The sequence below is a fragment of the Dipodomys merriami genome, unplaced genomic scaffold, assembly GCF_024711535.1.
Source record: "Dipodomys merriami isolate MVZ:Mamm:240054 unplaced genomic scaffold, mDipMer1.0.p SCAF_41, whole genome shotgun sequence".
Classification (NCBI taxonomy): Eukaryota; Metazoa; Chordata; class Mammalia; order Rodentia; family Heteromyidae; genus Dipodomys; species Dipodomys merriami.
The window spans coordinates 12589735-12612890 of NW_027205715.1; the positions used below are offsets into that span (position 1 = coordinate 12589735).

A 23156-nucleotide genomic window follows, 5' to 3' on the forward strand; every position below is an offset into this window, starting at 1 on the left:
AGACGCCGTCCTCTGAGAATTTTCTCTTTGCCGTTCAAGGGCTCCTTGCAGAGAGGGGGCACTCACTGGACAGAGATTCCCATTTAAAAACTCTTGCTGGCTAAGGCCTGCAGGGGATTCCCATCATCTAAAATATTAACTCTTTGAGGTGATCCCTACTGGGGTCAAATTCCTATACTTGACACAAGAATGTGTCAAAACAGGTTCTCAGTGTAAGGGGCATCTCACAAAAATGCGCTCACTGCATCGATCAGTTTTTACCCTGGCATAGGACAAGAGATGGAACTGGGTTAGCTCTTTATTTTATCTTAAAGATTAAGTATGTGACACTGTGAACCCCTTTCCTGAGAAATTTCAGCAATCCTCTTGTTTTTGGTTTCATGTATCTATTCAGTTGATTTTATGCTCCAGCTTCACATTTAAATTTGAATTTAAGTGAATTAGAATGACATGGTTTTCACTGGAAGGCACTGGACTTCATAGACTGACTGTTGAGTTTGTACACAGAGTCCTACTTAGTAACTGAAGCCATTGTCTGTTGCTCTAATGGCTTTAGTTGGCAGTCACCATCCGATAGGATGTTTTTCAGATATTACCTGAAGTAGTCTGGAAATATCGTAGTTTTGAGTGTCAGGAGGAAGAATCAGTATCAAGAGATGGCTCTTAGACTAGGACTAATGTAGTACAATTGGGTGCTAAAAATAAAGACACTAACACCATTTGAGCAGTAATCTTCAGATAATTTTCCATGAAACAAATACTTTATCAAAGTCTAAGTTTAGCTTGGAGAACAGTGTGGAAGCACTCGACCTTTTGCAGTGAATAAATTCACAAATATGGGCTTTAGCTCTCAAAAATACATGGTAGTTATGTAAGAGATGTATGCTATACTTGGCATTTTTTTCTTATTCAGCATAAAAAGTACTTAATGCTTTTTGTGTTTTTCAGATTCTCTGAAGTTACACCCATCACAGAATTTTCATAGAGCTGGACTATTGGAAGGTCAGCAAAGTGCATTTTAAAGCATATTGTGTTAGTATGCAAAGGTTTTCTTAGTTTATATTGGAAAGCTGGAAACTTTGCAAACTCACACAATGTAGTTTTTCCTAACGAGCCTGATCCTTCTTTTAGAGCAGCTAAATATTTCAGTGGATTTTGTTGCTGTGCTTGAAGTGCTTATTGGCTGTGGAATCTGCTTTGAAAAGGCTTGAAAAAAATTCTCAAAAATCATATAAAATTATGTGTTGGGTGTTCTACTTTAGAATTCCAGATCTTAATTCTATCTTTTTATATACAAACTAAATGTGCAAAGGCCCAGACATTAAGATGGATTAATAATTATGATTGTGACACCAAACACATAGTTTGAAAATTTTGAATTTAAAAAATTCTGTGTATTTCAAAGTATATTATTTATTTATGGTAGCGTTGATATTACTACTGTTGCACTATATTTAAGGATAAGAAAAGCTAAGTAACAAGACAATTAAGTTATGTGTAGAAAAAAGGAACTTAAGAAAGTTTTGAAAATGTTACTTTCTGTAAAATAAACAGCTGAAAATTATTATAGAAACTTTGTTTTTAGTAAACACTTTATTAAATACTCGTGTTTTATAGATTTTGTAGATTTTACGTTTATCATCTTTGAATCTTATAATCATCGTATTGGGTAACAAGGATATTATAGAAATGAAAAAATAGGCTGAAATTAAGAGACTTTGGGGGAAAAAAAAGGCTCACAGCAGCAGAAACAATGCTTTCTGTGTGTCAGTTAGTATTCCTTATCCAAAGCCAAGTTCTGTCACTATGAAATATATATATATATATATGTAACCAGTAACTTAGGCATTTTATGACCCACTTAAATAAGGCCATAAGAATTCAAGTTTGACTTGGGTATAGGTTTTTCCTTCCTTAGAGGTACTCCAGTAAGCATTGTGGGGGGAAAAGTGGGTGTTATAATTGAGCTTTAGTTTGAATACCAATTTAGCAACATATTGGCTCTGACCTGGGGCAAGTGATTTAGTTCTCTAAACTTTAATATTGTTTCTATAGAAACAGATATTTCAAGTTTAGTTAGCTAATGTATATTAAAATGCCTAATATAGGCAGTGTCTGGCTTAATAAACTTGCTTTTTTCCTTTCGAATCAGCTAAATTGTTTTGACAGCATAATTTAGAACATATAAAATACATTAGTATGAACAAAATTCAAAGTAGTTTTTTGTTTTGTTTTGTTTTTTTGGTGCCAGTACTGAGGTTTGAAATCAGGGCTTCTTATTCTTGCCTTCTTTTTTGCTCACAGCTGACAGGTGCTCTACCACTTGAGCCATGTCTCCAGTTCTGAAACTTAAATATTCTTAAAACTATAGTCTGTAGAGAGAAAGGTTTAGAAATGTTTCTTGTGAAGCAGAAAATGTTTACTCTTCTTGGGGGATGAGGGGAGTATTGGATTTGAACTCAGGCCTGCTGCTGTGCTTGTTTGCTTACCTGGCTTTCTACCACTTGCGCCACATCTCTAGCCTGTCTTTTTAGTGGTTATTTTATAGTCTTTTGGACTTTTCTGCCTAGGCTAGCATTGAACAATGATCCTCCAGAGCTCAGCCTCCTCAGTTACTAGGATTATAGGTGAGAGCCACCAATCTCTACGTAGGTAGCTAGGTGTGTGTGTGTTTGTGTGTATGCGTCTGCACTGTTTTGGGAGCTTGAACTCAGCCTAGGTGCTGTCCCTGAACTCTTTTGCTCAAGACTAATACCAGGACTGACAAAAAAAAAAAAAAAGTCTCACGAACTTTCCTGCCAAGGGTTGGCTTCGAATATAGATCCTCCGATCTCAGCCTCCTGAGTAGGATTACAGACATGAGCCACCAGCACCTGGCTCTAGCTGGGTTTTTATTCCTGTTCTGTGTTGTAGAGTCATTTGTCCTGACCAATCCATTTCCTGGCTAACAAACAAGAGTGTCATAATCATGGAGCTTATCAAGCAGGAGAAAGAAATGAAAAAGGTGTTATTATTTAAAAAATTTTATTGAGTTATAGGAAGTACAAGCATCTAATATGTATCTTTACATGTTTGTGCCTAAATCTACCTGTTAACAAATTTTTTGGTTTGGTTGAGAAGATACTTAACTATTTAAGACCGTCCTTATAAGATTGCATATAAAAAGCAATGTCTTTTTTTTTGGGGGGGGGGGTCCGGTTGTGGGGCCTGAACTCTGGGCCTGGGCGCTGTCCCTCAGCTCTTCAGCTCAAGGCTAGCGCTCTTCCACTTGAGCCACAGCGCCACTTCTGGCTTTTTTCTTTTTGCTTATGTGGTGTGAGGAATTGAACCCAGGGCCTCATGCATGCAAGGCAAGCGCTCTACCACTGAGCCACCTTCCCAGCCAAAAAGCAATGCCTTAAGTGTGTCATGTTCTTTTCTTTATAAAATTATTACTTTTTTATATTTTGGTAGGATTGGGATTTGAACTTTGGGTCTTGTGTTTGCTGGGCTGATGCTGTGCCACTTGAGCAACACCTCATACAATTTTTTTTTTTTGCTGATTGCTTATGAGATAAGGTCTCTTGAACCTTTCTGCCCAGATTGGCCTCAGACCTCAGTGCTCCGTTCTCAATCTCTGGAGTAGTTAGGATTACATGTGTGAGCTGTCCCTTTTTTGGTATTTTTGACACAGGTATGACAAAAAGTTATTTGGCTGTTTAATGAAGTATTGAATCTATGCCATCCTATTGTTATTTTTAACCTCTAATTTAGACAGATAAAGAATACATAAAAATAGAATAAAATGTATTCCTCATGCCTTTTTCTAGGCTTTAGAAATTACCAAGCTAGTTTCTTTTATTCTTTCATTCTCCTATGCTGGATTATTTAAAAACAAATATTATATGTAACACTTCATGTATAAATAATTGTGCATTACTGATTTAATATCTTTTGAAGGCCACAACAGGGTCCTTACGTAGCCCAGGCTGGCCTGGAACTTTGTGTGTAGGTCAGGCTGGCCTGGGATTCTCCTACATCTACTTCTGCCTCCTCAGGGCTGGGATTGCCAGTATGTACCACTATATACTCAGTTCTTGTATTAATTTTCACAGTAATTCGATTTTATTCAAGAGTACATATTCGAACTTACTCAGTAAACTTTCTTGTGGCTCCCTTGCCCTTCTTTCAACAGTATGGCAAGTAGCTATTGCTTTCAGTATTTATATCCTGTAAAAACACATAGTCCATTCTTTTAGACTCAGGTTTGAATCCTTAACTCACTAATTTCCTATCTCAGCCTTTTGAGTGCTGGGATTCTAAATATGTTTCCACACCTTACTCTGTTTTCTGTTAATTTTGGTATGCTGTGAGGTAGGAGTGCTTCATTCTTTAGTGTGTAGATACTCGTCTGTCTCAGCACTTTTTGTTGAAATGACTATTGTTTTTCCATTGAATGGTCTTAGTGTTCTTGGTATTAATAAGTTGGGCATATATGTATGTGATAATTTCCAGACCCTCCCTTGGTTCTTTCATTTGTATGTCTAGCCTATCTTAGTATCTACCAGTTTTTAAATCTGGAATTATGAGCCTTCCAACTTTATTTTTTTGCTGTTATAAGTGCCTCACCATGCAGTCTAGGCTGGCGTCAAATTTAGGATCCTTTCCTTATTCTCCAGAGTGTTGTATTACATGCTTGTATCTTCTTCCCACCTGTCTCAACCTTTCTCTTGTCATCTTCCATCTCCCACCAAGCTGATGATTAAATCCAAGGCCTAACTACTCTATCAGTTGAGCTACACCTCCAGCTCTGGTGTGTTGAGATAGAGTCTCAAACTGCCCTACCTGGCCTCAGAATCAAGAGTCACCTACTTCTGGGATTATAGGCATGGGCCACATCACCTGGCTCAACTTTTTTGTTTTGTAAGATTGTATTGACTGTTTAGTGTTCTGGGAATTCTGTATAAATTAGAGAAGCAGTGTCACAATTTCTGCAAAGAACTTAGATATAACTTCCATAGTGATTGTGTTGAATCTGTAGGCTAATTTGAGCAGTTTCAATTTACATCACTTGTTTTGTTTTGTTTTGTGGTGATGCTGTCCCACTGAGCTATATCCTCAGCCCTGGTATTGAGTTGTTTTGTCTATAAACATAGGATTTTTTCTCATTTTTTAGGTCTTAATTTCTTACAGTAATTTTTTTGGAGAGAATAATTTTTAAGTTTTTAAGTTTTTTTTTTAAATTAAAGGTCTCAACATTTAGAAAAGCTCTTTTATTTAAATTCCAAGTTACAATATTCCCCTCTTTTTTTTTCCCACTTTCTTTGGTTTCAGTTATCCAGGGCTAGCTGCAGTCAGAAAATGTTAATATTTTGATTATTGAGAGAGAGATCATAGTCACATATATATTTTTTTCCTTTGTGCCATTTCTGGGGTTTGGACTAAAGGCCTGGGTGCTATCTCTGAGCTTTCTTGCTCAAGGCTAGTGCTGTGACACTTGAGCCACAGCTTCACTTCTGGCTTTTTGGAGATGAGAGTGTCACAGAGGCTGGCTTCAAACTGATTCTCAGGGCTGGGAAGGTGGCTCAGTGGTAGAGTGCTTGCCTTGCATGCTTGAGGCCCTGGGTTCCATTCCTCAGCACCATATAAGCAGAAAAAGCCGGAAGTGATGCTGTGGCTCAAGTGGTAGAGCGCTAGCCTTGAGCTAAAGAGCTGAAGGACAGCGCTCAGGCCCAGAGTTCAGGCCCTACCGACAAAAACAGACAAAAAAAACCCAAAAAAACAACTGTGATTCGCAGATCTCAACCTCCTGAGTAGCTAGAATTACAGGTGTGAGCCACCAGCACCCAGCTTACATAATAACTGTTATTATAGTACTTTTAATTTTCAGCTTAGTTATTAGCAATTGTTTTTTTTTTTTGGGTCCGGTCATGGGGCCTGAACTCTGGGCCTGGGTGCTCCCTCAGCTCTTCAGCTCAAGGCTAGCACTCTACCACTTGAGCCACAGCGTCACTTCCGGCTTTTTTCTTTTTTGCTTATGTGGTGCTGAGGAATCGAACCCAGGGCCTCATGCATGCAAGGCAAGCGCTCTACCACTGAGCCACCTTCCCAGCCCCAGTTATTAGCAATTGTTAATATCTTTCTGTGCCTAATTTGTAAGCTAAACTTAATCATAGGTATGTATGTATAGATAAGTAGAGTTGGATATTATCTTGTGGTGTCTTTCAGCCATTCCCTGGCGGTCATAGAATATAACTACTACAGATAAGGGGAAACTAATATGTGCAAGCATTTAGGCAAAGAAATCTAAATCATGCTAAGATAATATCTGTGAAATATTAGGAGTACTCATTGAAGTAGAGCTATGATAAAACCTAAAGAACATCATCTATTAAAGTCAATTTTTAAAAAAAGAGTTACATTGATGGTGACCTCACTTATTTGCCTGGCACATTGCTTTGAATATTACAGGTTCTTAATACCTATTAAATAAACAAAAGAGGAAATACTGCATTCAGAAAAGAAGGGAGGTTGTTAAGTTTGAAATGATTGTGCTGCAATTATACACAGTCATGTAACAAGCTTCAATTGGAATAATAATTACACTAAAATGATCAGATGAAATATTAGGCTTTAAAGAATTGAGCACTGGTGGCTCATGCTTGTAATCCTAGCTACTCAGAAGTGGTTTGAAGTTAACCTGAACAAAAAAGTCCCTGAGACTCTTATTTCCAATTAAGCACCAAAAAAGCTGGAAGTAGAGCTGTAGCTCAAGTGGTAGAGCACTAGCCTTGAGCCAAAAAAAGTTAAGAAAAAGCTCAGGAACAGCACCCAGGCTCCAAGTTTAAGCACTAGCGCACGCACGCACACGCGTACACGCGCATACACACACCTGGAGTCATCAGCTCATATCTGTAATCCAAGCTATTGAGGATACTGAGATAGATTTATTTATTTATTTTTTGTCGGTCGTGGGGCCTGAACTCTGGGCCTGGGTGCTGTCTGAGTTCTTCAGCTCAAGGCTAGCACTCTACCACTTGAACCACAGCACCACTTCTGGCCTTTTCTGCTTATGTGGTGCTGAGGAATCAAACCCAGGGCATCATGCATGCAAGGCAAGCACTCTACCACTGAGCCACCTTCCCAGCCTGAGGATACTGAGATTTTAAGGAGTGTTGTTGGAAACCAGCACTCAGCTGCTACTTGTACACTAGTAGCATTATTTACAACGCTTAGAAGATGAAAGGATTGGGGAGATAAACTTGTGGTAGAGTGCTTGCCTATGGTGTGAGTCTCTTGAGTTTTATCCCCAGCACCAAAAGAAAAAGAAAGGCCAGACTTCATGTTGCATACCTGTCCTAGGAGGTTGAAGCATAAGGATTATGAGTTGGAGGTCAGCCAGGTTACATAACAAGACCCTGTCTTTTGGTGAGGGAAGGAGCAATCCAAATCTCCTTCAATAGATGATGGTTAAACAAAATACAATGTGCATGAACAATAGAATATTATTTTCCCTTAAAAAGGAATGAAATTTTGATACATTCTACTACATGAATGAACCTCAGAAACATAAAAATGAAATAAGCCAGACAGAAAGAAGCCATATTGGTTATGTTATACACCATTGTGAATGTATTTAATATCAATGAGCTTCTTTTAAGATGACAAAATGAATACATTTTCTGTATTTTGACCACATTATTATGATAAAACTTTTTTTTGTGTGTGTGCCAAAACCTGAGTTTTGAACTTGGCTTGCTTGCTCACTCAGTTTGTACTCTACCATTTGAGCCAGGCCTTCTTCCTGACTTTATGTTGATTATTTTTGGCGGTGTCATCTCTCAGGCTTTTTCTGCTGGAGCTGGCTTTTAGCTTTAATCCTCCAGATCTCAGTCTTCTGAATAGCCCAGGATTATAGGTGTGACCCACTAGTGCCCAGCTCCTGTTAAAATTTTAAGAGTGAGGGCTGGGAAGTTGGCTCAGTGGCAGGGTGCTTGCCTTGCATGCCTGAGGCCCTGGGTTCGAGTCCTCAGCACCATACAAGCAGAAAAAAGCTGGAAGTGGCGCTGTGGCTCAAGTGGTAGGGCGCTAGCCTTGAGCTGAAGAGCTGATAAACTAAATTTCAGTAAATTAGAATACAGATGACTGAAAAATTAGTGATGTAGACATATTAGCCTCATTTAGATTAATATGTATGGTCATTCCCTTATGTTGATTTGTAGAAAGCAAATATGTATATTTAATAGTAGCAAGAGAATTACAGTTTTCCAATAAATACCACAGATTTCAGAGGCAGAAAGAAAGAACTACACTGGTGAAGTGAGACTTAATTCTGTATCTACAGATGCTATAAACTATGCTAAATCTCAAAAGGTATTCTTGTATTTGTATTATTAATTAGACATTGCTAGGGGTTAATGAGGACCCTGGATAACTGCTAGTTAAATATAGGTATAATTAAATTCATTGAAGGATTTGGTTAGTAGGTACAATTTGGTAGTTTAATATTTGCTTTGTGTGAAGTATAAAAAGTACATAATTTACATGAGATAGTGAAATAATTATATATGAAAGTTGATATGAAATAACTTATAATAATTTTTTAATGCATTGAGGCTGTCATATAATTTGCTATGTACCCTAAGCTGGCCTCAAGCTCAGAATCAAGTGGTAGGATTAAAGGTGTGTGCCACTATGCCCAGCATATATAAAATAAGATTTTACATTATGCTAGTATTTTTAAATATTATTTGAAACAGGGACCAAAAACTTCCTGCCAAAATACAGGACATGAAGAGAGAGATAGGCTAATTTCTAGCCTGTCCAGCCAGTGGGGCTTGAGTGATAGAAAGCTCAAACCCTAGTATAAAAAAGCCAATGAAGGAAGAAAAGAAACAAGCTAGCAAGATAATGGAGAGTAGGCCCTCACAGTCAACTGTTTCAGAAGTGAGAAATAATTCAGTTAGAAATTTATTGGTAACAATAATTTATAGTGTTGTGAACACAAGCCACGTAGTTGAGTGAGTAATAAATGTGAATAGAGAAAGTACAGGCAGACAGTGAAGTCAACTTTCATTGTGCTAAGGGTGTTTATGAATCATTGGTGTCCAGCTTACTCCTCCACTTCCATGTGTGTGCTGGGGCTTGAACTCAGGGCCTGGGTGGCTTTCCCTGAGCTTTTGTGATCAAGGCTAGCACTTTACCACTTGAACCACAGCTCCGCTTTCAGCTTTTTAGAGATAAGAGTCTCATGGACTTTTCTACCCAGGCTGGCTTTGAACCACAACCCTCAGATCTCAGACTCCTATGTGGCTACAGATTATACACATGAACCACCAGCTCATGACACTTCTCCTTATTTTTAAAGTATGTTTGTTTTGCTTGTTTTTTTTTGCCAGTCTTGGAACTTGAATTCAGGGCCTGGACACTGTCCCTGAGTTTCTTTTGCTCAAGTCTAGCACTCTACCTCTTGAGCCACAGAGCCACTTCTGGCCTTTTCTGTTTATGTGGTACTGAGGAATCAAACCCAGGGCTTCATGAATGCTAGGCAAACACTCTACCACTCAGCCACATTCCCAGCCTGTGTGTTTGTTTTTGATTCTGATATAAAACAAGGCAGTATAAGCAGGGAAGAACATGAAATAAAAAAGATTAATGGAAAATAACCTTAAGGATAAGATAAAGTATGAGTTTGTATCCTAAAGAACTCTTTACTCTGCCTATGTTGTTTCCCTATCATATGCATCCATTTAATCATGCCCTGAATAACCCTAACCATTCATCTTCAGTAGTCCTAAACTACTGTTTTTAGGGTTCCATGGAGAAAATAACATGTAGTCTAATAGCCTGTGAATTCAGGACCTTCCTATAGCAGCTCAGGAGCTCTTTTTAAAGATATATTTCTTGTCAGCTTTACCTCACAATGAATCTCTTAAGGCTACTCCTTTGTATCTATCATTCTTGGCAAATAACAATTTATTTCAACAAAGAAAATGGACTATAGGTCGTGAATTTTCCTTTTTCCTTATCCTTATCTCTGCCCCTTCAGGCTCAAGAGAAAGAAGAAACATTCCTGCATATTAGATACCCCCTTTCTCTTTTTTTTTGGGGGGGGGAGTCTGGTCATGGGGCCTGAATTCTGGGCCTGGGCGCTGTCCCTCAGCTCTTCAGCTCAAGGCGAGTGCTCTACCACTTGAGCCACAGCGCCACTTCCGGCTTTTTTTCCTGCTTATGTGGTGCTGAGGAATCGAACCCAGGGCCTCATGCATGCAAGGCAAGTGCTCTACCACTGAGCCACCTTCCCGGCCCTAGATACCCCCTTTCTTCCTGGGCTCCAAAACTTCCTATTTCTTATTCCTGTCTATTGACTACAGTCCCTTCACCTTGGAAGAAATTCCTGTTGCTGTTAGCATCTCTTCTTAGTTTCCTCCCTTGGCTTCTTTACATATTGTGCATCATGTGAGTTAAATTATACAAAATGTAGCCTTTTGTGTCTTGCTTCTTTCAGTATTTTGTTTTCCTTATTTTTTGCTGTGCTGGGATTAAATACAGGGTCACACACATGCTTAAGCAGGAACTGTACCACCAAGTTACAAACCTATCCTACAATAAAGTCTTTTAGGTTTACCCATTTTGTGGCATTTATTAGTATTTAGTTTCTTTTTCCGGGTAAATACTATTCTGTTTTATGAACATCATGGTTTACTGTTCAGTTTACTATTCATGTATTAATAGGTATTTTGGTTTCTATGTTTTGGCTAATGTAGATAGTGTTGCTGTTTATGAAATATGCAGTACTTGTATAAGAGTATCAAATTTTAATTCATTTAACTATAAGATTGGAGCTTTTTTTTTTTTTTTTTTTAAGAAATTAGTCTTTAGCCAGGTGCCCTGGCTCATGCCTGTAATCCTAACTACTCAGGAGGTTGAGATCTGAAGATTTCGGTTCAAAGCTACCCTGGGCAGGAGAGTCCCTGAGACTCTCATCTCCAGTTAATCACCAAAAAGCCAGAAGTGGAGCTGTAGCTCAAGTGGTAGAGCACTAGTCTTGAGCAAAAAAGCTTAATGATAGTACCCAGGCCCTGAGTTCAATCCCCAGGACTGGTGGGAGTAAAAAAAAAAAAGGAAATTTTTTTTTTTTTTTTTGGCATCACAGCCTTATTTTCATTGTCTGGAAGATCAGGTATTTGCCAGCCTTTGACTATTATAAGCTCGCTCTCTCTTTCATACTTTTTTCTTTCTTTCTTTCTTTCTTTCTTTCTTTCTTTCTTTCTTTCTTTCCTTTCTTTCTCTCTCTTTCCTTTTCTTTAATTTTCTTTCTTTCTTTCTCTCTCTCTTTCTCTCTCTCTCTCTTTCTTTCTCTTTCCTTTCTTTCTCTTTCTTTTTCTTTAATTTTCCTTTCTTTCTTTCTTTCCTTCTTTCCTTTCTTTCTTTCTTTCTTTCTTTCTTTCTCTTTCTTTCTTTCTTTCTTTCTTTCTTTCTTTCTTTCTTTCTTTCTTTCTTTCTTTCTTTCTTTCTTTCTTTCTTTCTTTCTTTCTTTCTTTCTTTCTTTCTTTCTTTCTTTCTTTCTTTCTTTCTTTCTTTCTTTCTTTCTATTAAATTGCCTCTAAGGGCCAAGGTGTGTATGGTCCAGAAAGATGAGACCACTCACTGTTCCAATCTTTAATAAGCTCTTGAAGTTTTGCCAGGAATATATTCTTTGTCCTCTCTTCCTCCTGTTCCTTCAGTCTTGCAACCTAGTGTTGGTATTGTAAACTTAGGCTCCTGCAGGAGACGATATAATACACATCACTTGATATTGTAACTGGAGAACTCTAAAGTAGGCAGGGTGCCCCAGCTTTTCTTCTGAGAATATAGATTTTGTGTTGCCAGATCTTGTGATTTGTCCGGAGAAGCCCACAGTCTGGATTTTCATGTAAAATGTTATTGTTCAATGTTGACAACAAATTCAAAATGTCTTTAAAACACTACAGGTATTTGATGTAAGGAACTCTTCTGTAGTCTAGATATGTACAGGAAGTTCAACTCCTATGGAAAGGAAAGCTGTGTATTTTGAGGTGAAATTAAAGTCATCTTGAAATGAGCATGGAACTGCCCTCAGAATAAAAGACATAGAATCCAATCAGTATCCTAGTAACATTTCATTATTGCATACCCTTTTCAGGGCAGAATTATGGCTTTCATTTGTTATTAGAAGCTCCAACTGACGGGCGCTGGTGGCTCACGCCTGTAATCCTAGCTACTCAGGAGGCTGAGATCTGAGGATCGAGGTTCAAAGCCAGCCCGGGCAGGAGAGACCGTGAGACTCCTATCTCCAATAAACCACCAGAAAACCGGAAGTGGCGCTGTAGCTCAAGTGGTAGAGCGCTCGCCTTGAGCTGAAGAGCTGAGGGACAGCGCCCAGGCCCAGAGTTCAAGCCCCACGACCGACAAAAAAAAAAAAAAGAAGCTCCAACTAATATAGTAGTATTAGTTTTAGGTGTGTTGTACACATTACTAGCACATAGTACTCTATAAGTTGATATAAACACGTGTACAAATGAGACAACTAAGTGTTCCTTTTAACTTTCCCAAGGTTATGTAAGAAAAAGTAAGAGTCATAATGAAAGCTTGATTCTGTCTTTGATCTTTCATTATAATATGCTATCTGCTTCTTATCACAAATAATATTGGAATACACTAGTGCTCTTCCCTTATCTGCAAAGGGTACATTCTAAGAATCCCATTGGAAGCCTGTACTTAGCAACAGGGCTAAGTCTTACCACTGTGGTTTTTCATATATATACATCTCCATGATACAGTTTCTAAACTCAGTTCAGGAAAAGATTATCAACAATAGCTAGGAATAAAGTAGAATAATTATAACTATATTGTAATAACATTGCGACACTATCTTTCCCTTAGGGGCCATTATTAAGTAACATAAGGGTTACTCAGCTTTCCTAGTAGCTGGGAGTATAGACACATGACACAGCTAGGGCTTGACTGTTTTGTTTTGTTGTTGTTGTTGTTTTTTTTTAGTTAAATCTCTTCTGTATGATCTTTTTGTGTGTTCACACTGATCCTATTGTTTGAACTCAGCCTGAGTACTATTCTTGAGCTTTTATTTATTTATTTATTTATTTATTTATTTATTTATTTATTTTGCCAGTCCTGGGGCCTGAACTCAGGGCTAGGCACTGTCCTTGAGCTTCTTTTTGCTCAAGGCTAGCACTCTACAACTTGAGCCATAGCACTTCCAGCTTTTTCTGTTTATGTTGTACTGAGGAATCAAACCCAGGGCTTCATGCATGCTAGGCAAGCACGCTACCACTAAGCCACATTCCCAGCCTCTCCTTGAGCTTTGTTGTTGTTGTTCAAGGCTACAGCTCTACCACTTTGAGCTACAGTTCCACTTCCAGCATTTTAGTGGCCAGTTGGAGATAAGAGTTTCATATACTTTCCTGCCTAGACTGGCTTACAGTCATTATCCTCAGATCTCAGTATCCTGAGTTGCTAGGATTATAGACGAGTCTCTGGCACCCATCATCTTGACTCTTTAAGCATTATTTTTTATTTTTATTTTTTTGTTGGCCGTGGGGCCTGAACTCTGGGCCTGGGCACTGTCCTTCAGCTCTTCAGCTGTAGACTAGCGCTCTACCACTTGAGCCTCAGCCCCACTTCCAGCTTTTTCTGCTTATGTGGTGCTGAGGAATTGAACCCAGGGCCTCATGCATGCAAGGTGAGCACTCTATCACTGAGCCACCTTCCCAGCCCTAAACATTTTTTTAAATGACTATGCTGTAAAATATATACAATTTCTTCTTTCACTTAATAAGTCTTTTATATGGCCCAGGCTTCTTAAGAAAATCCTTTCTTTCCTATGGGAAGAGTTTATTGATTAGTAGTTTCCTTCCCCTCCTTTCCCCTTCCCCTCCTTTCTCCTTCTCTTTTTTCTCTCCCTCCCTCCCTCCCTCCCTCCCTCCCTTCCTCCCTCCCTCCCTTCCTCCCTCCTTCCAATGTTTCCTGCTTGTTAGGCAAGTGATCTACCACTTGAGTCACATTCTAATCCTTTTTGTTTTAGGCTATTTTTCAGGTAGGGGATGTACTTTTGTCTGGGCCTGACCCTCTGTCCCTCTCCCCCCCCCCCTTCCCCCTAGCTTTTTTCCTGGTTCTTTTGCCATTCTGATCCTTCTCCCTCTTTTCTTACATGACCTGTCCCATGGAATGTGTTTTCTTGTTCATTCATGCACTCATCAAGTGAATGCCATATTTATGTAAAGCACTGTACTGTTGAGTGAGTAGACAGTATGAAACTGACCCAGCTACCATCCTCATGATGTATACAGCTAACAAGAAATAAAGGGGGCTGGAAAGGTGGCTCAGTGGTACAGTGGTTGCCTTGCATGTATGAGGCCCTAGGTTCGATTCCTCAGCACTACATAAGCAGAAAAAGCTGGAAGTGGTGCTGTGGCTCAAGTGGTAGAATGCTAGCCTTGAGCTGAAGAGCTGAGGGATAGCACCTAGGCCAAGAGTTCAGGCCCCATGACCTGCAAAAAAAAAAAAAAAATACAAGAGGCAATTATTGAACAATATGTAATATTCTGGTGAGGGTAATACATAGGAGAGATATATAAATAATATTGAAATGGTCAGGGAAACCATAGCGTCAAGTAACAAAGGGACTGTAGGAAGGTCAGTTTTTAAAATAAAAACAATAGCATTTCCAGAAAAATAGAGGAGAAGCCAGTGATCTAGAATTGATGCAATAGAGCACAGAGTCTGAGAAAGTCAAGCTGCCTGGACTTCGCAAGGCAAAATAGTGGACTGGAAGTAGGCAAATAGAGCTTTATATCTGCAGAGGGTTTCCTTGGATGCCAATTGAGTGCTTAGTATTTGTTGCATGTATGTGGAATAACTGAGAACTTCGCAGATTCCCATATTTCCTTTTACTTCTGTATTCTGTCATGGAAAGTGGCTCCACCTTCTATCAATTCCTAACTAAGAATTCCTATGAATTAGTTGGAAATCTTTATTTCCCTCTGCTGCAGCCAGTCATCTAATTCATTTCATCTACTTCCTAAACATTTTATTTATTTATTTATTTATTTATTTATTTATTTACTTATTATTATTATTAGTCATGGCTTGAACTCCGGGCCTGGACACTGTCCCTCAGTCCTTCAGCTCAAGGAGAGTGCTCTACCACTTGAACCACAGTGCCACTTCAGGTTTTCTCAGGGTTAATTGGAGATAAGAGACTCACGGGGACTTTCCTGCCTGGGCTGGCTTTGAACCTCGATTCTCAGATCTCAGCCTCCTGAGTAGCTAGGATTACAGGTGTGAGTCACTGGTGCCTACCTCTTCCTAAATATTTTTACATTCATGTCCTTTTCATTACTCTAACTGCTACTACCTTGGTTCAGGAATCCATTCTTTCTTTCTATAGACTCTTACAAACATTTTTTTTTTTGGGGGTTCGGTCATGGGGCCTGAACTCTGGGCCTGGGCACTGTCCCTCAGCTCTTCAGCTCAAGGCTAGCGCTCTACCACTTGAGCCACAGCGCCACTTCTGGCTTTTTTCTTTTTGCTTATGTAGTGCTGAGGAATCAAACCCAGGGCCTCAGGCATGCAAGGCAAGCGCTCTACCACTGAGCCACCTTCCCAGCCCCCACAAAAATTTTTTCTTACTTTCATTTTATGATTATTTCACATATATGTGATAGGATAAGCTTCCTCATATATAGCTGATGATCTTGTAATTTATTTGCTTCAAAACCCTCAATATCCTTTATTTGTTTTTGTGATAAAATTTTTCTTAGCCTGATACATAAGGCATTTTTTGGGGGGGGTCCAGTCGTGGGGCCTGAACTCTGGGCCTGGGCACTGTCCCTCAGCTCTTCAGCTCAAGGCTAGCACTCTACCACTTGAGCCACAGCTCCACTTCTGGCTTTTTTTCCTTTTTGCTTATGTGATAATGAGGAATGGAACCCAGGGTCTCAGGCATGCAAGGCAAGTGCTCTACCACTGAGCCACCTTCCCAGCCCCCATAAGGCATTTCTTTTTTTGGGGGGGGAGGGGGTCCGGTCACCGGGCCTGAACTCTGGGCCTGGGCGCTGTCCCTCAGCTCTTCAGCTCAAGGCTAGCACTCTACCACTTGAGCCACAGCGCCACTTCCGGCTTTTTTCTTTTTGCTTATGTGGTGCTGAGGAATCAAACCCAGGGCCTCAGGCATGCAAGGCAAGCGCTTTACCACTGAGCCACTTTCCCAGCCCCCATAAGGCATTTCTTAACCTGACTTCTTTCTCCTTTAGTAAGAGCCACATTATTTACTCCTTGTAATTCCTGTGTTTTAAGGAGTTAATAAAATTACTTGATTAAAAAAAGAAAGAAATACCTGAAATAAAGATTTTTCTTCTCTGCTTTTTATAGCTTCTCTGTTTCCCCAAGTCTGTATGTTAAGTATCTTTTTCAGTGTTCAAGATTCCCTTCAGGTGTCATCCATCCTCTGAAGTCTTCTTGTGATTCTCCTCAGATAATGCTAAGGAGTCCCTCTTTTCCACTTCCATAGCACAGGACACTTTTATTAAAGTTCATACTTTTATTATTATTTTATTTAGCTATGAAGAATGAAATTATGTCACTTGCAGGAAAATGAGTAGAACTAGAGATCATCATGTTAAGAAAAATAAGCAGACTCAAAGACCTCATGTGTGGAATCTAGAGCTTAAAAAAAAAAAAACAACATAAATGGGAAACCATTGGGGAGAAGTATGTCGTTGGTTTTCTTGATGTTAACTACTCTGACAGGGGTGAGATGGATGTCATCATTGTTTTGATTTATGTCATTGCTTTTTATGTCATAGTGTTCTTTATAATGAAAGAATACAGTATAGAATTACCTATCCTTTTCTTCAATCTGAGTTTGTTCAATGGTCTTTCCTGGACAGTTCTGCTTGCTATCGTCTGAATATTTGTTTCCATAGAATTCCTGTCATTGTCATATATTAGTGAGATTTGGTGGGAGCCTTTGGAAGCTAATTGGATAATTAGGATTCTCTTATGAATGGATTCATCCATCCATAGATTAATGGATTAATATATTCTCATGGAAGTGGCTTGGTTACAGAAGCAGCTAGCTTTCTCTGACTTCCTTGCCCAGTTTTACCATGTAATGGCCTGCAGAATGAATCTTGGGTCTCTGTGGGGTACCCACTAGCAAAAAGGCTCTCATCCAGCTTTGGCTCTCATCTTTAGAACTATAGTTGCCAGTTTTCAGAACTGGAAGAAATAAATTTCTTGATGAAGTCTTGACTATTCTCATACAAAAAAAAAAAAACTGAGTAAAATGATTTCAATATTTTTGAAAATTATAAATCAGTTTACTAGACTGTCTCAGTTAAGAGTTGCATCCAGGGTCTGGGAAGGTGGCTCAGTGGTAGAGCCCTTGCCTTGCATGCCTGAGGCCCTGGGTTCTATTCCTCAGCACCACATAAGCAAAAAGAAAAAAGCCGGAGATGGCGCTGTGGCTCAAGTGGTAGAGCGCTAGCCTTGAGCTGAAGAGCTGAGGGACAGTGCCCAGGCCCAGAGTTCAGGCCCCACGACCGGACCCAAAAAAAAAAAAAAAAAAAAGTTGCATCCAAATATGTGTCTTTAGAAGGAAAGATACAGAAAAGTTTCATTCTTTTTTTATCCTATCAAGTGGCTTTATAATTTTAATTTGTGTCATTACTAAAGATATTCACTTTGATCATTTGCTTAGGTACTATCTGTCATAGTCCTCTTTGCCCTGTTTCTCCTTTGGAGTAACTTTTATGAAGTTGTGCTTTGAAACTAGATGTCTTGCTTTATATCAAACTTTAAACTTATTCATTGTTTTATTTTGATATGGATTAACATATTTTAATAGATCATAATGTTGTTTTTATTTAAAATTGCCTAGTGTCTCTTATTTGGTCCATGAAAACTTGTTTCAGGGTGACTTCTGTGTCCTTTTTACACATTCCTATGATCTTTTAGTTCTTCCTTTTTAATTTTATATATTGTTTATGTGGTACCAAGGAATTGAACCTAGGGCTTCATGCATGCTAGTCAGGCATTCTACCACTAAACCACATTCCCTGACCCATCTTCTTACATTTTAAAAGTAAGACATTCCAGGGTCATTTTGTCCTCTTCTGTTCTCAGGTCTATTTCTCTATAAAGCTTACATTACTTTTAGTTGAGAGTTTTTATTTAGAAACCAAAATCTGAAGCTAAGTGTTGATAGGTCATGCCTCTAATCCTAGCTACTCAACTGGCTGAGATCTAAGGATCAAAGTTTGAAGCCAACCTGGGCAGAAAAATCTAAGAAACTCTCCATTTAACAAGTAAACACCAGACTGAAGGGTGTGGCTCAGGTGGTAGAACACCAGCCCTGAGTGAAAAAGCTGAGTGAGAGTAGGGCCTAAGTTCATGCCCTAATATCCTTCCCCCGAAAAAGGTAAAAGTCTTCTATAGTAGAGTTTCCCACAGAACCTGTTGTGCTAGGGTCTTAGTACTTGTACCCTTCCCCAAAAAGTCTCCCACTGCAGGATAAAAGTCTTCAATAGTTTCCATGGTAGGATCTCCCACTGAACCTACTATGTCAAGGGTCTATCAGTATGTATAAGCCAGAAGTATTTGTTTAATGAGCTTGATATGCCAGCATTTGGTGTAAACATTTTAATGTGACAAGTTTTACCTCTATTTTATTTTTTGTGCCAGTGCTAGGGCTTGACCTTAGGGCATTGATTTTTTTTTTTTTTGCTTAGCTTTTTCACTATTTGAGTCACAAGTCCTCTTTTGGCTTTTTGTTGGTTAATTAAAGATAAGTGGCTCTTGGATTTGTCCAGGCTGGCTTTGAACTGAGATCCTCAGCTCTCAGCCTCCTGAGTAGGATTTCAGGTATGAGTTACTGACACCTGTCTCTATTTTCCTTTTGATCCATTTTTTCTTTATTAATATGAAGTGACCTTTTTCTTTCTAATTTTATTTATTTATTTATTTTTTGGGTCCGGTCATGGGGCCTGAACTCTGGTCCTGGGCACTGTCCCTTAGCTCTTCAGCTCAAGGCTAGCGCTCTACCATTTGAGCCACAGGCGCTGTGGATTTTTACTTTTTGCTTATGTGGTGCTGAAGAATCGAACCCAGGGCCTCAGGCATGCAAGGCAAGCACTCTACTACTGAGCCACCTTCCCAGCCCTCTTTCTAATTTTAATTTAAAATATTTTGTCAGATAAAAATATAACCGTGCCGGGCGCTGGTGGCTCACGCCTGTAATCCTAGCTACTCAGGAGGCTGAGATCTGAGGATCGCGGTTCAAAGCCAGCCCGGGCAGGAGAGACCGTGAGACTCCTATCTCCAATAAAACCACCTGAAAACCGGAAGTGCACTGTAGCTCGTGGTAGAGCGCTTGCCTTGAGCTGAAGAGCTGAGGGACAGCGCCCAGGCCCAGAGTTCAAGCCCCACGACCGACAAAAAAAAAAAAAAAAAAAAGTATAACCGTGTTTGCACTTGTTTTCAGGGTTAGTTTGCTTGGAATTTTTTCCCCATCCTTTATCCCTAATCATGTATTTGTCAGCAAATGTATTTCTTATGACAACAAATGGTCACTGTTTGTTTGTTTGTTTGTCTTTTGTTGGTCCTGGGGCTTGAACTCTGGGCTTGGGCGCTATCCCTCATCTCCTCAACTCAAAGGGAGCACTCTAGGGCTTGAGCCACAGTGCTACTTCCGGTTTTCTAGTGCTTTATTGGAGATAAGAGTCTCACAGACTTTCCTGCCCAGGCTGGCTTTGAACCGAGACCCTGAGATCTCTGCCTCCTTAGTAGCTAGGATTACAGGAGTGTGCCACTGGTGCCTGGCTCACAGTTTGGTTTTTTAATTCAGCTTGCTGTTCTGCCTTTTTGATTGAAAAGATGAGACCATTAACATGTAGTGTTAATTTTGAAAGGTATTTCAAAATTATTTCCTATTATGTTGTTGTTTTATGATGTTTACTTCTTGGCTATTCTTTCTTTGATACTTCATCCAGTGGATTTATTTTTTCTGTACTTCCTGTTGTGTGTGTGTGTGCATGCGTGCGTGTGTGCGTGCATTTGCATGTGTGTGTGCGCATGCATGTGCGCGTACCAATATTGGGGTTGAACTCAGGGCCTCACTCTCTCTTTGCTTTCTGGATAATGACTGGCACTCTACTGTTTAAAACATGCTTCCAGTCTGACATTTTACTGGGTAATTGGAGAGAGGGTCGAAAGGACTTTTCTGTCTCAGCTGACTTTGATTGTGGGCCTCATATCTTTATCTCCTGAGTAGCTAGGATTATAGGCATGAGCCATTAGCAACTAGCTTACTTTCCTCTTTTTGTTGTCTTTTGGTGTGTAGGATCCTTAAGGTATCTTCTTCAGTATTGGTTTTGTGGTCATCAATTCCTTTAATTTTTTGGAAGCCTTTGGAAGCCTTTTATCTATAAAAGATTGCTTTTCTGAGTACACTAATAATCAATTACTACCTTTTAGGGTTTGGAATTATAGTCTTCCATTTAGAGTTTGTATTGAGAAATGTCATTCTTAATAGGTTTACTATTGTATATAGCTTGTCACTTCTCTTGGAACTTTTATTGCATATATTATACTGTATACTTTTCTGTATGTTTAGTGTTTTAACTGTAATTTGTCTGAGTATTACTTCTGATATTTCCTGTTTGGTTTTCTTACTTTTTTTTTTTTGAATCCTGGGGATTGAACTCAAGGCCTGGCCCTGGCCCTGAGCTTCGGCTAGCACTCTACCACTTGACCCACAATGCCACCTCTGGCTTTTCCTGAGTAGTTTTTAAAATTGGAGATATGAATCTCATAGACTTTCCTGCCTGGGCTGGCTTTGAACTGCGATCCTCAAATCTCAGCCTCATAAGTACCTAGGACTACAGGTGTGCGTCACTAGTGGCCTGCAGCCTGTTTGGTTTTCTTTTTGTTTTTTGGGTCCAGTCATAGGGCCTGAACTCTGGGCCCTGTCCCTCAGTGCTTCAGCTCAAGGCTAGCACTCTACCACTTGAGCCACAGCGCCACTTCCAGCTTTTTTCTTTTTGCTTATGTAGTGCTGAGGAATCGAACCCAGGGCCTCATGCATGCAAGGCAAGCACTCTGCCACTGAGCCACCTTCCCAGCCCTCCTGTTTGGTTTTCTGTAAGCCTCTTCTACTTAATGACTCTTTCTCAAGTTGGTGGAAACTTTTTCCTGTTATCTTATTGAATAGGTTGTCTGTGCCTTTATAGGTTTGGTCTTTTGATGGTGTCCCAAAGGTCTTTAAATGCGTATTTGCTTCATGTTTTTTTTTTTTCACTGTCTTTGACTGATTTATCTAATCAGTCTGCTTTATCTTCAGTCTCTGATACCCTGTTTTGTACTTGTTCTGTAATATTAACTAAGCTTTCAGTTGGGCTTTTTATGTGTGTGCTGGGCTTAAACTCATGGCCTAGGCAATGTCCTTGAGCTATAGTGCTCTACCATTTGAGCCAGAGCCCCACTTCTGGCCTTTTAGTGGCTAAATGGAGATAAAAGTCTTAGGGACTTTATTGCCCAGGCTGGATCTGAACTTCTGTCAGCATCCTAAGTAGCTAGGATTACAGTCATGAGCACCAGCAACCAGTGATTGTTTCTTGTTTTTTTATTTTTAAACCAAACCTTAATACTTTGCTTATTTGATTAGTCTGATTCTTTGTTACCACTCTCATCCTCCTTTCTGACATGCTAGTACCCTAGTTGCCCAACCTGAACTTTCATATTGTACCTCCTTTCTGGATGCTTTTGATACCCAGAGCTCTCCTTCACACCTGTGGATACCTGTCTCACCCTGCGTGTGTTCTTATTCTAAACATTGGACAGTCTTATTTAGTAGATAGTCCCTTGTCTTCCTCACCTTGCTAACATTTTAATACTCTCCCTTACTGCTTTTCCGTTGTGCATTCTTGACCTCTGTGAATATATTTCTTATAATACTTTTAACACCACACCCACTGTTAGTTTTTCCATCCATAAAAATGTCCTCGTCATCTTGCTCGTTTTCTTTCTTTTTTTGGGGGGGGTCCTGTCATGGGGCCTGAACTCTGGGCCTGGGCGCTGTCCCTCAGCTCTTCAGTTCAAGGCTAGCACTCTATCACTTGAGCCACGGCGCCACTTCCGGCTTTTTTCTTTTTGCTTATGTGGTGCTGAGGAATCGAACCCAGGGCCTCAGGCATGCAAGGCAAGCGCTCTACCACTGAGCCACCTTCCCAGCCCATGTTGCTCATTTTCTAACATCCCCACACACAGGAAAGCCTTCCTTATCCTGCTTAGGCTCTATAATCATTAATGCCCTGACCATCTTCTTGGATTATAATCTACTTGCTGGAATCCCTTACTCCTCTCATATGGGCACAGTATTCATACCTTCAGGATAATCTATTTGATATCTGTCCTTTGGAAGTCCTTCTAATGTGGATATCTTCATTATTGCTTAGCTTCTACACCCTGGATTGGATGTCCCCACATGTAAACTCTCCTAATTGCTCTGCCTTTGACATCTGTGTTAGGCTGTCCTACTCCCGCTCATAAATACTCTTCTCATTCTGCTCCTTTCTACTCCCTAGCCTGGGCTATCTACTATGCTTGGGTTCCAACCTCTCTCTCCAAACTACCTTACATTGTGTTATCCTTCCTGCTTGCATGACTGCTCTCCTCATCCTGTTTAATTATTTCCAGCATCTCAAGTTGAGCCATCTGTGAAAGTACATTTTTCATGATGCTTAGACTGTGATACCACACTCCAGATTTTCTATATGAATATCTCCTGTATGTTGCTTTTTTAGTACCTAGATATTCCTTTCCTTTTCTCACTCTCCACTTGGGCTACTTGGGCTCTGAATTTCCTTTCCCCTTGCCAAGTTTTTGACAACCTGTTCTTGGACTTCCAGATCTCTCTTGGACTATACTTACTCTAGTTTGTTTTTTTGTTTTTTTGTTTTCTTTCATTGTTGTTGTTGAGACAAGATCTTGCTCTCAAGTTTAATTCCCAAGCTGGCCTCAAACTTGTAGTTATCCTGCCTCAGCCTCCAAAGCACTACATTTACAGATGTATACTGTCATACTCAGCTTATAGTTTGTTTTGTTTTGTTTTTCCAGTCCTGGGGCTTGAACTCAGGGCC

General features: G+C 39.7%; 1 protein-coding gene across 6 annotated transcripts in view; it reads left to right on the forward strand.

Annotated features, from left to right (window-relative positions):
- The window catches only part of LOC138807059 (nuclear factor of activated T-cells 5), a 95528-nt gene that overhangs the window by 1330 nt on the left and 71042 nt on the right, over nucleotides 1-23156 (forward strand). For 4 of the 6 annotated variants that reach the window (XM_069992640.1, XM_069992641.1, XM_069992644.1 and 1 more), the window contains exon 2: nucleotides 949-1002. The exons of the other annotated variants lie outside the window; for them this stretch is intronic. In XM_069992640.1, the coding sequence (XP_069848741.1) occupies nucleotides 949-1002 (54 nt within the window). The remainder of the gene's footprint in view (nucleotides 1-948; nucleotides 1003-23156) is intronic. 6 annotated transcript variants of the gene reach the window in all.